The sequence below is a fragment of the Aotus nancymaae genome, unplaced genomic scaffold (genome assembly GCF_030222135.1).
Source record: "Aotus nancymaae isolate 86718 unplaced genomic scaffold, 86718_ANA_hifiasm-v0.15.2.pri h1tg000011l, whole genome shotgun sequence".
In the NCBI taxonomy this organism is placed as follows: domain Eukaryota; kingdom Metazoa; phylum Chordata; class Mammalia; order Primates; family Aotidae; genus Aotus; species Aotus nancymaae.
The window spans coordinates 71,958,543-71,975,387 of NW_026988422.1; the positions used below are offsets into that span (position 1 = coordinate 71,958,543).

At 39.1% G+C, this 16,845-nt stretch overlaps 1 protein-coding gene across 12 annotated transcripts in view; it reads left to right on the plus strand.

Moving 5' to 3' along the window:
• Nucleotides 1-16,845, plus strand: part of ZC3H14 (zinc finger CCCH-type containing 14) — a 49,946-nt gene that overhangs the window by 11,136 nt on the left and 21,965 nt on the right. For all 12 annotated transcript variants that reach the window (XM_064375124.1, XM_064375125.1, XM_064375126.1 and 9 more), the window contains exons 8-9: nt 1,222-1,322; nt 3,611-3,766. In XM_064375124.1, coding sequence (XP_064231194.1) covers nt 1,222-1,322; nt 3,611-3,766 — 257 coding nt within the window. The remainder of the gene's footprint in view (nt 1-1,221; nt 1,323-3,610; nt 3,767-16,845) is intronic.

The following is a 16,845-nucleotide window of genomic DNA, read 5'->3' on the forward strand; positions in this document are numbered from 1 at the left end:
ATCATTAAAATAATTTTTTTTTTATATGGAGTCTTGCTCTGTCATCCAGGCTGGAGTGCAGTGGTGTGATCTTGGCTCACTGCAACCTCTGCCTTCCAGGTTCAAGTAATTCTCCTTCCTGATTCAGCCTCCTGAATGGCCAGGATTACAGGTGCACACCACCATGCCCAGCTAATTTTTGTATTTTTAGTAGAGATGGGGTTTCACCATATTGGACCAGTCTGGTCTTGAACTCCTGACTTCAAGTGATCCGCCAACCTTGGCTTCCCAAAGTGCTGGGAATACAGGTATGAGCCACTGCACCCAGCGTAAATACTTAATATAATACCATGTAGACTTTTCCATTGGCTTTTGAGAAACACATTAATGAGAGAAATTGTTTAACATTGTAAAGATTTGCAGAGAATATTAAACACTGATGGTGGGATGAGGGGGAACACATCAATTAATATTCAGATTTGTTATGTTTAAAAAAAACTAGAGCCGGGCTCGGTGGCTCATGCCTGTAATCTCAACACTTTGGGAGGCCGAGGCGGGTGGATTACCTTAGGTTGGAAGTTTGAGACCAGTCTGGCCAGCATGGTGAAACCCTATCTCTGCTAAAAAAAAAAAAAAAAAATACAAAAATTAGCTGGACGTGGTGGCAGTGCCTTTGTAATCCCAGCTACAAGGGAAGCTGAGGCAGGAGAATTGCTTGAACCCAGAAGGTGGAGGTTGCAGTGAGCCAAGATTGCGCCATTGCACTCTAACCTAGGCAACAGATTGAGACTCCGTATCTAAAACAGAACAAAAACTAAAAGGGACCTGGGCATGGTGGCTCATGCCTGTGCCTAACACTTTGGGAGGCTGAGGCAGGAGTATTGCTTGAGGCCAGGAGTTCAAGACCAGCCTGGGCAATGTAATGAGTCTTTGTCACTACAAAGATAAATTAGCCGGTCATTGTGGCAGGTGCCTATAGCCTTAGACTGGAGAGGCTGATGTGGAAGGATTACTTGAGCCTAGAAATTTAAGGCTGCAGTGACACACTATACTCCAGCCTGGGTGATAGAGCAAGACTCTGTCTCCTTAAAAAAAAATAAAGTTCCAGTGTAGTTGGCATTTTCTAAAAACTGCAGCTAGTCTGTTTAAAACCTAGAGAAGGTTGTGGTAAAGGCATAATGGCTGGCCTGTGAAGAACTGAAATTTAAAGTTTAATAAAAATACCTTTCTTAACTCTTCTAGACCTTCTCTTCCACCTTCTAAACAAGCTAACAAGAATCTGATTTTGAAGGCTATATCTGAAGCTCAAGAATCTGTAACAAAAACAACTAACTATTCCACAGGTAACTTAAATGTATTATGTTTATACTTCGTAAAAGATTTCTGTAATTCTTGAGTAAGCTGAAAGTGATTGCTTTTTAAATTAGATAAAATAAATGTGCCTGTCAGATGTCAATACCCAGATGAGGTTCCCCTGTAGAAGAATGGCTTTAAAGGAGGTTGACCAGTTAGAGGAACTTTGCCAAGTGTTAGTGGACTGTAGTTTTTTGAGCACCATATAATGCCTTTTATACTCTTTCCAATGTGTGTGAAATACATAGTACATAAACATTTTGAAGAGAATTTTGATGAAGTGGGACTTTCATATTAGTAGCATTAGATTCAGCATTAGATATGAATCTGTGATATATAAAGGGGAGTACAATTGGATAATAATAGGCAGCTGAAGTAATAGAAATTTGTTGAACAGTAGTACATAAACAGGTTGGTTTCCTCCCTTTCAGTGGAACTCAAGAATTTAATCATTTGTGACGTTCCTGCTCCAATTCTAGTGGAAGTACTAAATCATTTTATGAGAGAATATAAAAGTATTACATTTTTTTTCCTCTTGTGACAGAGTCTCGATCTCTCACCCAGGCTGGAGTGCAGTGGCATGATCTCAGCTCACTATAACCCCTGCCTCCCAGGTTCAAGCAATTCCTGAGTAACTGGGACTACAGATGCACGCCACCACACCCGGCTGATTTTTGTATTTTTAGTAGAGACGGGGTTTCACCATGTTGGCCAAAATGGTCTTGATCTCCTGACCTCGTAATCCACCTACCTTGGCCTCCCAAAGTGCTGGGATTACAGGCATAAGCTACTGCTCCCGGCCTACGTGTTTTCAGAACAGGAGATGAATCAGCTGTAAGCTGGTCTTAGGGAAAGCTCATTCGGAAATGCAAACAACTGATGGGTGTCATTTTGTGTTGTCATTAAATTCTGTACTCTATGGTCAACGTATTGTAGCCAGTGTGTAAACTTGTGTTACACATGATAATGAGCTACTCTAAAAAGATGTAAGTTTTTGCTGTGGATTTGATGGATGTACTTACAGCATTGCCCTGCTTGTCCACTCTCTCATGCATCTCTTTTTTTACCCCTTCCTAAAGTGAGGTAAACTGTACCCATCAGTTTTTTTATTTGCTTTTTTTGAGATGAAGTCTTGCTCTGTTGCCCAGGCTGGAGTGCAGTGGCATGATCTTGGCTCACTGCAACCTCTGCCTTCTGAGTCCAGGCGATTCTCCTGCCTCAGCCTTCCAAGTAGCTGGGATTACAGGTGCCCGCCACCATGCCAAGCTTATATTTTTGTACTTAGTAGAGATGAGATTTCACCATGTTGGCCCAGCTGGTCTCGAACTCCTGACCTCAGGTGATCACCTGCCTCGGCCTCCCAAAGTGCTGGGATTACAGGGTGAGCCACCATGCCTGGCACCATCAGGTTTTGATTCTGATATTTGCCTGTCTTCTTCTTTCTCCTTATCCGTAATTTAACCTTGAACACAAAATTCAACAGGTTTGGCATATGGAATAAGGATTGATAAAGATAGCAAAGGTCTGCCCTTAACCTAATGGTATGTCAGTCTACATTTCATTTCCTGATCTATCAGCATATTAATTGTCTAGAATAATGAGAAGTTTAGAGAATTTCCATGACTTTGAAAATTTCTTTCTTTACCTAGGTTGTCTATTTGAAATTGATATAAAATCATGAAGCTAAGTTTAAATAAATCACATTTTGTTGAAAGTGAATACATATGTACTGTATTCATGACGTGGGTTAAAATGTATGGACATTATTTACATATGTGTGGATAAATAGGTCAGGTATCTAGCTCAGTAATGTAAGAAAAAATGAATGGTATGTGGATTGACTTCCTCATATATATGTTCTATTCTATTCTTTTCTTTTTTGTTTTGGAGATGAAGACTCACTCTGTGGCCCAGGCTTGAGTGCAGTCACACAATCTCAGCTCCTCCTCCTTCTGGGTTCAAGTGAGTCTCCTGCCTCAGCCTCCCAAGTAGTTGGGATTACAGGCATATGTACCACACCCAGCTAATTTTTGTATTTTTAGTAGAAATGGGGTTTTACAATGTTAGCCAGGCTGTTCTCAAATTCCTGATCTCAAGTGATCTACCCACCTTGCCTCCCAAAATGCTGGGATTACAGGCGTGAGCTACCATGCCCAGCCTGAACTCCTCATATGTTCTAAACCAAAGGAGGCATTTATATTTAATATGATGTAGTTACTGTTGAGTTTTGATGTATTACTGCATTTGTATTTCTATCTTTTTTGCTTTTATGTGAAAGTCCCACAGAAACAGACACTTCCAGTTGCTCCCAGAACTCGAACTTCTCAAGAAGAATTGCTAGCAGAAGTGGTCCAGGGACAAAGTAGGACCCCCAGAATAAGTCCCCCCATTAAAGAAGAGGAAACAAAAGGAGATTCCATAGAAAAAAATCAAGGTAATAACTTAAATGGTGTTTCATTCTTTACTACAGTTTTTTCATGAGGCATTACATATTTTCCAATGGATTTTTATGAAATGTTACACTATTTAAAAAAGTGATGATTAAGACCAGAAATAGAATGAGAAGAATATCATGAGGAAGGTTCATACCAACACTTCAGAAAGAAAAAAAAATTTTTTTAAAGAGATAGGGTCTTGCTATGTTGCCCAGGCAGGCCTGAAACTCTTGTGCTCAAGCAGTCCTCCCACCTCAGCATCTTGAGTAGCTAGAACTACAGGTGTGTGCCACTGCATCTAGCCCTTTCTAGAAATTTTTGAAAGTCTTTTTATTGTGATAATTTTTAACATTCTGAAAAATGGAAAGGGTAGTACAGTGAACTCTCATGAACCCTTAATTATTATCAGAATTTTGCTGGTCTTCAGATAGCTCCTTCTTAAAGATATATTTATTTCTGCATTCTTTCTTTTTCTCTTTTTGTTGCTCCTACTCATTTACCTGAACTGGAAATTTTAGTTATTTTAAAATCTCCCCTCTCCTAAGCATTCTGTCTCTGACCTGCCGTATGTGTCCCAGTGACCCTAGCTCTTTTTTTTTTTTTGCTTCCTTTTTTCTCAGCTTTCTCCCCCAGTTCCTATACAATCCTCTGACTTTGAAAGTGTGTCTCTCATCTTCTGACTCCTTTGCGGAAGTGTTTCTCCCCTCCTCTTTATTGACCAGAATTAATGCCATTAGTTTGGGCTTTTGGTATCTCTGTTGTCTGACCACTGAGCTTGCACAGCCCTTCTCCATGACTCTCAAACTTTTTGTTTCTTCTGTTCCCATCAAGAAGGATTCCTGTTTCTTTTTCTACTAAGATTTGAATTTTAAAACCCCACCAAGAAAATCTGTATGCTTATTATATGATTTCTCATATATGTTTCAAGAACCTTGGAATATATTTTTTCATATCTCTGAAACTATCCTTTAAACTATTCCAGGTTTCATGAAGCCTTATGATTTCAAAATTGCCAATTCTGTATTTGTCTCCTCATTGTGTCTCTTTGAAAATTTTTGACTATATTGTGCAGTTTGCCGTGACAGCGTTATATGCTGTTCTGATAAATGATAGGCCTAAGGACAAGACCTATTTGTTCCCCAGACAGCCCATAGGTACCAATTGGAAAATGTGAATGGGCCAAATTGAGAAGAGAAGCTGAAACCTAGCAGGGATTTTGCACAGTGCAGTGGCAGATGAGGCTAATGTAGAAGGGCTGCAGCGGTCTACTCCCTGTGGAGTCTGCAGTGTGTTGCCCCAGTGTTTTCTTCAAAGATAGGACTCTCCATGAGAGTCTTGGAGTAGAATCAGATGGAGCAGGGAAATAGACAGTAGAGATAGGAAAGAATGTCAGATAAAAATAGGAGAGGGAAACAATATGAAATCTCAAAGCAAGGTGCCATATTTTTTACATCACAGAATCAACAGAAGAAGGTTATTGATTCTGAAGTTAGAATAGCTATCCGAAACAAACTTTCCCCTAAAATGAACAACAGAAAAGTATCAAGGTCAAGTCCTGTGCCAAATTAAAAGATAAAAAGGAATAAAAGACAAAATAGCATTGTTTCAGTGAAGGCATGCTGAAAGGTATACTAAAAAGAAATACCATTGCAAAGTGAGCTAGAAGACATTATTTAAATAGAAGACAAAACCAAGGAAAACGTAAAATAGAATTAGAAGAACTTTGAGGCTGGGTGTGGTGGCTCATGCCTGTAATCCCAACACTTTGGGAGGCTGAGGAAGGAGGATCACTTGAGACCAGCCTGGGCTGCATAGCAAAACCCTGTCTCTGCAAAAAATAACAACATTAGCTGGGTGAGGTGTACACTTGTAGTCCTGGCTCCTTGGGAGGCTGAGATGGGAGGATTGCTGGATGGGAACAAGATGGTAGAATTAGAGTTTTGCTTTTAAGACTGAAAAACAGTTGTTTTGTGCCTCTTGATTCAAAAGAAAAAAACTTCAGTCTTGCCAAAAATGTAAACCTAAGTCATCAAGTGTCTAGTTCAGTAGTCAGTTTGCAAGAAGTACAGAGGCCAGAGGAATGTGTTGGTTGAGCTGTACCATGAGTGTGCAGCCGGCAAGGTAGTCTTTGGGACACTGTGGGTCGAATAGCCCGAGATTTTGAGGTTAAAAGGCAAATTGAAGTAAAATAAAAGGAGCAAGATTAAGCTGCAGTGGCTAGGGATACACAGTATGTGTGAAATTGTAAAGAACCTCTAGACATTAATGTAAAAGGCACATAGTGGTTGCTTTTGAAGAGGTCTACTAAAGATGGGGCACACAGAGTCTTCTGGGGTAGGTAGCAGGTGAAGTTCTATCTTTTGTCTTGGATGGTAGTCAGAAGGGTGTCTTGCCTTATAAAAATTCAATAAGCTATATGTTTGTGTGGTTTTCTATATTGTGCTTTTAAAAGAGGTAATTGAAATGGTGTCAGGTACCTTTGTTGATGAGGACTCTTAGTATTACTAGATTTATTGACAAGTGTGAAGTGATAATGCAAGCAATTGTTACCTGTTGATGTGCTTACTCACAGTTGTACAGTAAAATCTTTGGCAGGTTTTTAAAATCTAAACATGCACCTGTATTGGCATAAGTTGTTGATAGCTTTTTTTCTTCGTTTGAGCAAATGGCATTCTCTCATTTCTCTGATGACTTTATTTTTGCTAGTGTACCCACCTCACAATATGTATACCTTTTTTTTTTTTAATCTTGCCATCTATCTGTCACTAGAAGTTTATTTTGCCAATCTTTTCAAAGGCTTAACAACAATTATTCTGGCTTTATTGATTCTTTTTTGGTATCTTTGTTCTCTATTTCATTGACTTCTGCTTTTTTTTTAAGAGGTGAGGTCTCACTCTGTCACCTAGGCTATAGTACAGTGACACAATTGTAGCTCAGTGTAACCTCAAACTCCCGGGCTGAAATGATCCTCCACCTCAGGGACCATAGGCACACGCCACCATGCCTAGCTAATTTTTAAGTTTTTTTTTGTAAAGGTGGAGTCTCACTCTTCAATGTTGCCCAGGCTGATCTTGAACTCCTGAGCTCAAGCAATCTGCCCACCTCAGCTTCCCAAAGTGCTAGGTTTACAGGTATGAACCACTGCTCCTGGCCCAACTTCTGTTACTTTTAATTTATCCTTCCATATTTTAAAAGTATTCATCTCAGCCTTTTTCTCAAATGTAAGCATTTAAGCTGTAATTTTTTCTTCATGTGCCCTGTTTACTACATATGACAAGTTTTAATACATCATGTTTTCATTATCAGACTGTCTTTAATTTCCATTATAATTTTCATCATTGGCCCATGCATTATTTGAAAGTGTGTTTTTTATACAGTATTTGGAAGTGGTATGTGTTTTTGTTTTTAATCCTTTTTACTATATACACCTGACTTAATTGCACTGTGATTAGATTATGTAATTTTTGCAATGCCTAGTTTTTGAAAATTTTTAACACTTGCTTAGTGCATAATCAAGTTTATGCATCTTCCATGTGCATTTTGAAAGAAAGTAGACTAATTGTTGGATTGGGAACTTTACATTCATTCAGTAGATAAAGCTCTACTGTTAACATTATTCAGATCTTGACCTTGCTGAGTTTTTGTGCTGCTTGACTTACCACTTGAGAAAGGGCATTGGAATTGCCCGACATTATGACAAATTTATCTTAATTTCCTTGTACTTTTATCAGTTTTTGCTTTATTTTGAGGCTGTTATATATTAATAGTGGGTGCATACATATTTAAATTTGTTATGTCTTCTTTGCAAATTGAATCCTTTATCTTGATTTATGACCCTCTGCAGCAAAAGACGTTTTTATCTTAACGTCAGTTTTGTCTGATATTAATATAGCCATTGAGTTATATTTGCTCTATATATCTGGTTTCCCTGCCTTCGTTTTCAGTCTTCTCTCTCAGTTGACCCTTGGACTGCACAAGTTTGAACTGTGTGGGTCCACTCATACACTTACATGTGGATTTTAAAAAATAAATACATTGGAAAATTTTTTTTGATATGTGGCAATTTGAAAGACATTGCAGATAAACTATATAGCCTAGAAATACTGACAGAATTAAGAAAAATTTAGATGTCATGAATACATAAAGTATATGTAGCTACTAGACTTTTAACATTTATTATCGTAAAATATACACAAATCTATTATGAAAAAAATTTATCAAAATGATGCACACACAGACTACATGATGCCATTTGTAGTTAAGAGAAATGTAAGCAAACATAAAAATGCAGTAATAGCCGTATAAAATTCACTGTAGTATATATACTGTACTACTGTAATAATTTTGTAGTTATCTTCTGTTGCTTTATGGTGAGCTGAGGTGTTTTGAATGTCCACTTAAAATGCTGTGTGATGCTTACCATCTCTGTGTGAGTAGTTCAGCTCTCCAGTAAATTGTGTATTGCTGTAAAAAGGTGATCTCACGGTTCTTACGTATTTTTCATCTTGTTCCGTGCAATACTGTAAACCTTGAATAACACCAGGGGACCCATAATGAAGTGCTATTAGTGATGCTGGACTTCTCTTAAGAAGTGGGGAAAAGTCATAACATTACAAGAAAAAGTTGAATTGCTCAATATGTACCAGAGATTGAAGTATGTGGCTGCAGTTATTCACCATTTCAAGATAAATGAACTTAACATAAGGACCATGGTTAAAAAAAAAGAAAAAGAAAAAATTTATGAAGCTGTCACTGGAGCTACATTGACAACAGGAGTAGTTAAATGTTTGGGAAGTGAAAAGTTATTTGTGGGTTTCAACTTTGTGGGGGGATGTTGTTTAAGCACTCATGTTGTTTAAGGATTGTCTGTATATTATATTTTAAATATCATAAAGCTAGATTTTATTTTTTAGTCTAATCTGAGTTTGCCTTTTATTGGAGCATTTAGACCAGTCACATTTATTACAATTATTGATACAGTCGGATTAGTTTCCATCATCATTTCTGGTTTGTATTTTCTGTTTTTTTCTCATCTTTTTTAAGGTTAATTAATTGCTGTTATTGTTGAAAACCCTAACCCTGGTTCTACAATTATAAACTAGTTTACTATTTAAAATTTCCATTTCTGTTCTTTTTTTTTTTGAGATGGAGTCTTGGTCTGTTGCCAGGCTGGAGTGCAGGGGCGTGATCTCGGCTCACTGCAAACTCTGACTCCCTGGTTCAAGCAATTCTCCTGCCTCAGCCTCCCGAGTAGCTGGGATTACAAGCATGAGCCACCACACCCAGCTATTTTTTGTATTTTTAGTAGAGACGGGGTTTTAACAATTTGGCCAGGGTGGTCTTGATCTCCTGACTTCATGATCTGCCCACATCGGCCTCCCAAAATGCTGGGATTGTAGGCATGAGCCACCACGCTTGCCCATGCTGTTTTTTTTTTAGTGGTTATCAGTGAAATATTACATGCAAATTTAATTTAGTATTCTAAAAGTTAATATCCTGACCCCATTCTCAAACAGTAAAAGGACTTTCGAGTTTTTGAAGAGCTTCAGTCTTTACTCTCCTAATTTACTTTTCAGTGTTTCAATTTGATCTTTTTTAAATACATAAGTTGAATGACATTCTTGTAATTTTATCCAGGCAATATTTTTTCAGGTTTACCTCCTGTTTATCATTTTACTTATTCTTAACATCTCTAAGTGTTATTTGGGGATCATTATTTTCCAATATTTTGAAGTATTTTTTTTTTTTGGGAAGTTTCATTGGAATGTGTCTGTTGGCAGTGTATTTTCCAAGAGTCTATTCACCTATTAGTGTTTTGTGTTCTTGTGCAGTAGTTTTGCTGGATACCGAAATCTAGGTTAATAGTTATTTGCTCTCCCATCTTATATATATTATTATCCCATTGTCTTCTGCATTCCATTGTTGAGTGGAGTTCTGTCATTCTAATTGTCTGTCGTTCCTTTGTAGGTGATCTGTCCTTTTTCTCTGGCTGCTTTCAAGATCTTCTCTTTGTCTTTGATGTTCTGCAGTTTCACTACGATGTGTCTAGGCGTGGATTTCCTTTTATTTTTCCTGTTTGGTACAATGTATGGAAAAATCCCATATGTTTGAAATAAAATACTTTACATTATGAAATATATGCTCACCATAGAAAATTTGGGAAAACAAAACATATCAATGTAATATCTCCTGACAGATGAGAAAATAATCAAATAGTATAAAAAGATTGAAAATAAAAAGCAACATTCTTTGCTACATTCTTCTCTATACTAGTCCCATTCCTCAGAATCCCCCACTTTTAAATGCTTCAGTTCCCTTCTCCATGTTGTAATAATATGCTTTATACTGTTTCTTCATTGATGAACTATAGATAGTATCTGTTGATTTCTTGCTGTGTGAAAAGATCTAGCTCATTTATACTTTTCCCTTGCTTCCAAACTCATACAGCAAAATCAGTTTTAAATTCATTTATTGGGTACGTTAGTACTTGTAAGCAATATACCTAAATATTTCTTGTCTGGTTATATTTTAGTATATTTTGACTTCTGAACGATATGAACATTTACGTTCTCCTCCTTCGATTCCTTTTTTTTTGCGGGGGGTAGGTAGAGTCTCAGTTTGTCGCCCAGGCTGGGGTGCAGTGGGACAATCCTAGTTCACTGCAACCTCTGCCTCGTGGGTTTAAGTGATTCTCCTGCCTCAGCCTCCTGAGTAGCTGGGACTACAGGCACACTGTGCCATGCCTAGCTAATTTTTTATATTTTTAGTAGAGATGTGGTCTCACTGTGTTGCCCAGGCTGGTCTTAAACTCCTGAGCTCAGGCAGTCTGCCCACTTCAGCCTCCAAAGTGCTGGGATTACAGGTGTGAGCCACCATGCCAGGCCCCTCCAGGTCTTATATTTTATTTCTTGCTGCCACCTACATTCTGTCCTGCCTCCGCCTTCTAAATTGCCACCTGTACTTTTATATTGTCAAAGCTGATCAAATTTACATTTTGTTTTCAACTTTAGTTAAGACTTATTAGATTGACTCTAAGAGTTGATAAACAGTAAGCATTTACACTATTAAGACTATTTAGGCTGGGCATGATTGGTGGCTCACACCTGTAATCCCAGCACTTTAGGAGGCTGAGGGTGGGAGGTTTGCTTGAGCCTAGGAGTTTGAGACCAGTGTGGGCAACATAGACCCTCATCTATATATATATTTTTAATGTTTTTTAATTAGCTGGATGTGATGATGTGCACCGGTAGTCATGGCTACTCTGGAAGATTGCTTGAGCCCTGGCGTTTGAGGTTTTAGTGAGCTGTGATTACACCAGCCTGGGTGACAGAGCAAGACCCTGTCTCTAAAAATAAGAAAAAATTTAAAAAAATTTAAAAGACTATAAAAGTATTTACTACAGGGCCAAATTTATACTCTATTTCTTGCACAGCTTTGTGTAGGGACTCTCTAGAGTTTATTTTTTAAATTTTTCCCCTTTCATACAGATTTTTTTGTTTGCCTTAGGTTCCTCTTTTTTCCCTTGTATTGCCTACCTATACTGTAGCTTAAAAGTCTATCACTCTGTGCTTTGAATCTTTGGGTTTCCTGCCTGTTCTAGGTACCTTCCTCCTGGAGCCTCTCTCCTTTTCTTACCTGACTGCTTGCTCTAGGCCTACTCCAGGCCGTCATCCTGGGATGTTCTCCTCCCCTGAGTCAGCTCTGCATTTCCTGAATTCCATTTTGTCTTCTCAGTTCATTTCTCCATTTCATAATCACATCACAAAGAAACTCCTTAAGAAAGTTTGGAAGGTTAATTTTCTGAGTGCTTGGAAATCTGAAGCTAGCCTTGTATTTTTTGATACTTTGGCTAGGTATGGAATTCTAGGTTGAAGTCATTTTCTTCAAAACTTTGAAGGCATAGTTTGATATCTTGAGGCTTCATTGTTTATGCTGAGAAGTGGTTGCCCGTCTTACACCATTGTGAAATATGTGGGAATTTTTTCTCTGGGAATTTTGGTTTTGTTTTTTTTTTCTGTGTTCTTGGTGTCTAAAATTTCACTGTGATATGTCTAGATGCTAGTTAGATACATTAGGCACTCTTTTAATTTGAAAATCCATTTTCTTCAGTGAGAGAAATTCTCTTGCATTATTCGTTTTAAAATTTACTGTCCTTGTTTTCATTGTTCTCTTGTGGAAATTCTGTTAGTTGAATGATAAGCTCTTACTTTGTTCTGTCAGTTGTATATCTTTTCTCTCCTCATTTTTGACTTGGTCTTGTTGGTCTACCCTTGAATACTTCCTTGACTTTGTCTTTAATCTCCTTACTGAACTTTTTTTTTTTTTTTTTGAGACAGAGTTTCGCTGTTGTTACCCAGGCTGGAGTGCAATCGCGTGATCTCGGCTTACCGCAACCTCCGCCTCCTGGGTTCAAGCAATTCTCCTGCCTCAGCCTCCCAAGTAGCTGGGACTACAGGCGTGCGCCACCATGCCCAGCTAATTTTTGTATTTTTTTTTTTTTTTTTTTTGAGACGGAGTTTCGCTCTTGTTACCCAGGCTGGAGTGCAATGGCGCGATCTTGGCTCACCGCAGCCTCCGCCTCCTGGGTTCAGGCAGTTCTCCTGCCTCAGCCTCCTGAGTAGCTGGGATTACGCGCCACCGTGCCCAGCTGATTTTTTGCATTTTTAGTAGAGACGGGATTTCACCATGTTGACCAAGATGGTCTCGATCTCTTGACCTCGTGATCCACCGCCTCGGCCTCCCAAAGTACTGGGATTATAGGCGTGAGCCACCACACCCGGCCTCTCCTTACTGAACTTTTTAAAAATGTAGGCAAGCATATTTTTTAATTTCCACAAACTTTTTTTTTTTTCTGTTTTTCGTAGTACCTTATTTTGTGGATACAGTATCATCTTAACTATGTCTGAAGATCCTAAGTAGAGGGATTTTTTATTTTTTTCAAGGAATTCACTCGTTTCCTAATTAATGGAGTCAGAGTCAGAGTTTATGCTTTTTTTCTTGCCCTTTCATTTGTGGGATTTTCTTTCAATAACATCTGCAGATAGTGATTCCTAGTTTAAGGAAACGTAATGCAGAGGCTTACTTAGAGTTGTGCTACGGGCTGAGCTTTTTCTGCAGGCAGGTTTATCTTTAAATGAAGCAGACAAGGAGCTGCATTTGGCCTTGCAGTTGTGGAGGAATTTCTTGCAGGAGCAGGTTGGTATGCTTACAGTCCCACTATTTGTCTATTAAAAATATTTCAATTTTGTCTTTTAAACGTCTGTCTATGGCAATACCATCACAAACCTTTTTCTCTGCCTTTTGTCCTTCTTGGTTTTTGCTCATTGCTCCAATCTCTTACAGTTGGATGACCCTTTGTTTCATCCAGATTCAAGGCTTGATATATCATCTCTGCATCGTGACTGTCACATTCTGTTGCCAGCCGGGACCTTGCTCTGAATTCCCAATTTCTGTTCAACCATTTTTTATTTCTTCTTGGATATATAATAAATCATTTCAAACTTGTCCAAAACTCAACTATGAATTTTCCTCTCTAGTCTGTTCTTCTGCAGTCTTCCTCATTTTAGTTTAATGGCAACTTCACCTTTCCAGCTTCTGGGACAGAAACCTGTTGCCATTCTTTCTTCGCTCTCTCTCTTTTCCTTCCTCTTCCCCCTCTACTTCTGTCTCCCTCCTTTCCTTGTTCCACCTGTCTACCTCTACCTCCAGATTTGTGGAATTCACCACCGTTTATCACTTCTGCCTCTACCACCCATCAAAGTCACCGTCTGGACGGACGTGGTGGTTTATGCTTGTAATCCCAGCACTTTGGGAGGCCAGGGCTGGTGGATCACATGAGGTTAGGAGTTCAAAACCAGCCTGGTCAGCATGGTGAAACCCTGTCTCTTCTATAAATGGAAATGTTAGCTGGGCATGATGGCACATGCCTGTAGTCCCAGCTACTCGGGAGGCCGAGGTACAAGAAACACTTGAACCTGGGAGGCGGAGGTAACAGTGAGCTGAGATCACACCACTGCACTCCAGCCTTGGCACCACAGCGAAACTCTGTCTCAAAAAAAAAAAAAACGACAACAAAAAACAAAAGCAAAGTCACCATCTGTGATTTGCCTTGATTACTTGATTATTGGAATAGTGTTCTTACAAGGTATACCTGCTTTCAAACTTGCCTTCCTTCAGTCTGTTCCACAGAGCAGCAGAGTGATCATTTAAACTGTAAATTAGATCACACTACTCTACAGCTTAGAACCCCCCAGGGGCTCCCTATCACACTGCAAGTCAAAGTCTTTTGCTGTCTCATCACTCACCTCCCTCCCTCTACTCTGGCTCCCTGTCCTTGCTGCTGCTTCTGCACACTGGCCTGCATGTCCTTCAGGACATTTGAAGAGGTGTGCATCTCAGATGCTTTTGCCCTCTCCTGGGAATGTTTACTTCCGGATGTTTTCATGTCTCATCCATGTGTCATCTTTGAGGCCTTCTCTGACCCTGTCTCTCTCCTTTTTAAAGCTTTATTTTTCTCCATAACATTTGTCACCATCAAATACATAGTTTATGCTTTTGTAGTTTAGGTATTTTTTGTCCAGACTTAGATCTTTACATGTCAACATGAAATGTTTTAACATATGTTTATTTTGGGGGTTTTGAGAGCTATATCCTTCCCCATCTCAACAGAATTCATCCTTTTTGAGCAAGGATTTGTGTGTTTGTTGTGTATGGATATTACTGAGTGCCCAGAGCAGTATCTGGCACACAGTAGTAGCAGCTTAGTCAGTGTTTGTTGTTTGAGTGGATGTCACTCCTGCCTTGCATCTAACCTGCAGTTTTCCCAGGGGCTCATTTGTGGTTTTGCCTGCTCTGCCTGACAGCCAGTATTTGTCCATGTATTTTCTATTATCCAGAGATTGTTGACATTTCATCTGCTGTGACCACCTTGTAACCCCCATCCCTAAATCAGTGATCTGTCATATTTTTGAACTAACAATTTTTGTATAGCAGTCATTTAAAAATATGTATACCCAATATATATATTTTATTTATGTACACATGCTGTATTAGTATGAATGTTAGAAAAGATAAGAATAGAAATCCAAAGATCATAAGGTAGAGATGTAAATAGTAAGTTTTCAAATTCATTTTTATGGACCCTTCAGAAGGAGAGATTATAATTGTATGTACTTGATATATTGTGTTGGAGTGGAAGCACTGTGAAAGATTCTTAGTAAAGGGGCAATTTTATACTCCGAGAAAATGGAAAATCCCCTGCCTTCCTCAGAGGGAAGCACGCACTTAAAAGTTTGACGTGTATTGGTGTCATCTTCTAGGTATTTCTTATATCTGTGAACATATGCACGCTTTGTATATAAAGTGGAATTATACGTTTACTTATGTACACACACACAAGTACATATAAAGCAGGAATTACACCACGCAGAGCTCTCTGATGTGTTTTTTTGTTCCACTTAATGTATCAAGAGCCCTTGAGTATGGACGCAGGACCCAGACTGCCTAAGGTGCAGACCCTGTAGTTTACTAGTTGACTTTAACCTTTCTGTGCCCCAGTTTCCTAATCTATAAATGAAGGATAACAGTAGCACTTACTTCAGAGTTATTGGTAGAAGTGAATGTTAAAATAAGTAAACTTTCTCTGCTGATGAATATTTATATTGGAGTCTTAGAAAGGGTCCTTGCTTATTTTCCATTCTAAAGTTGGGCTGGACACAGTGGGCTATACGGGTGCCATCAGATGGGCTCTTGTTTCTCTACGACCCGTTCTGTTAGACCTCTTTCCTACTTTTTCACTTGAGATTATTTGTCCTCTAGTGAGCCAGCTGGTTTGCAGATGGTACTTGGCTGAGAATGTCTTGCTGTTTGTTAATAGTTACTATGGATGTCCTATGTCAGCTGGTTCTGTTAAAAAAAAAAAAAATGTCTGAATCCAAAGCCTTTTGAATTTTGAAAATTATTTTCTGTTTGGAATTTTGAAGACTGATTCATATGGTGGAAGACTGAATACAGATTTTTATTTTATAAATTCTAGCACTTAGCATGTTCTTGATTCTATTATTGTGAGTGACATCTATTTGACTAGGAAACCAAAGACTACAATTCTTTATAAGGATTCCTCTTTTTTTCTTTTTTTTTTTTTTCGAGACATAGAGTCTCACTCCGTCGCCCAGACTGCAATGCAGTGGCGTGATCTCACTTACTGTAACCTCTGCCTCCCAGGTTCAAATGATTCTTATGCCTCAGCCTCCCAAGTAGCTTAAATTACAGGTGCATGCCACCATGCCTAGCTAATTTTTGTATTTTTAGTAGAGACAGGGTTTCGCCACCTTGGCCAAGCTGGACTCGAACTCCTGACCTCAAGTGATCCACCTGCCTTGGCCTCCCAACTGCTGGAATGACAGATGTGAGCCACCGTGCCCGGCCAGGATTCTTTTAGAAGAGGCTGTAGTGAGCAGCATCTACCAGCTTGCATCCCTGTATGTTTCATATCTTAAGTATTTGCTTGGGGAGTAAACCAAAGTAAAAACGTCCTTTCTCAAATTAAGGACGTGGAAAGATTTACTATTCTTTTTTTTTTTTTTTTTTTGAGACAAAGTCTCACTCTGTCGCCCAGACTGGAGTGCGGTGGTACAATCTTGGGATCTCAGCTCACTGCAGCCTCCACCTCCCAGGTTCAAGCAATTCTCCTACCTCAGCCTCCTGAGTAACTGGGATGACAGGCCCGCGCCACCATGCCCAGCTAATTTTTGTATTTTTAGTGGAGACGGGGTTTCACCAAGTTGGTCAGGCTGGTCTGGAACTCCTGACCTCATGATCCACCCACCTCAGCCTTCCAAAGTGCTGGGATTACAGGCGTGAGCCACCTTGCCCAGCCTGGAAGTCTTTACTATACTTAAAATGGCAGTAGTCCCCAAGTTAATCTATGGATTCAACTCAGTCTCTGTTTAAATCCTTGATTGCTTTTTTGTAGAAGTTGGCAAGCTGATCCTAAAATTCATATGGGAATAAAAAGGGACCTAGAATCGCCAAAATTATTGAAAAAGATTAACGTTGGCAAGGTTATGTTGCTCGATTT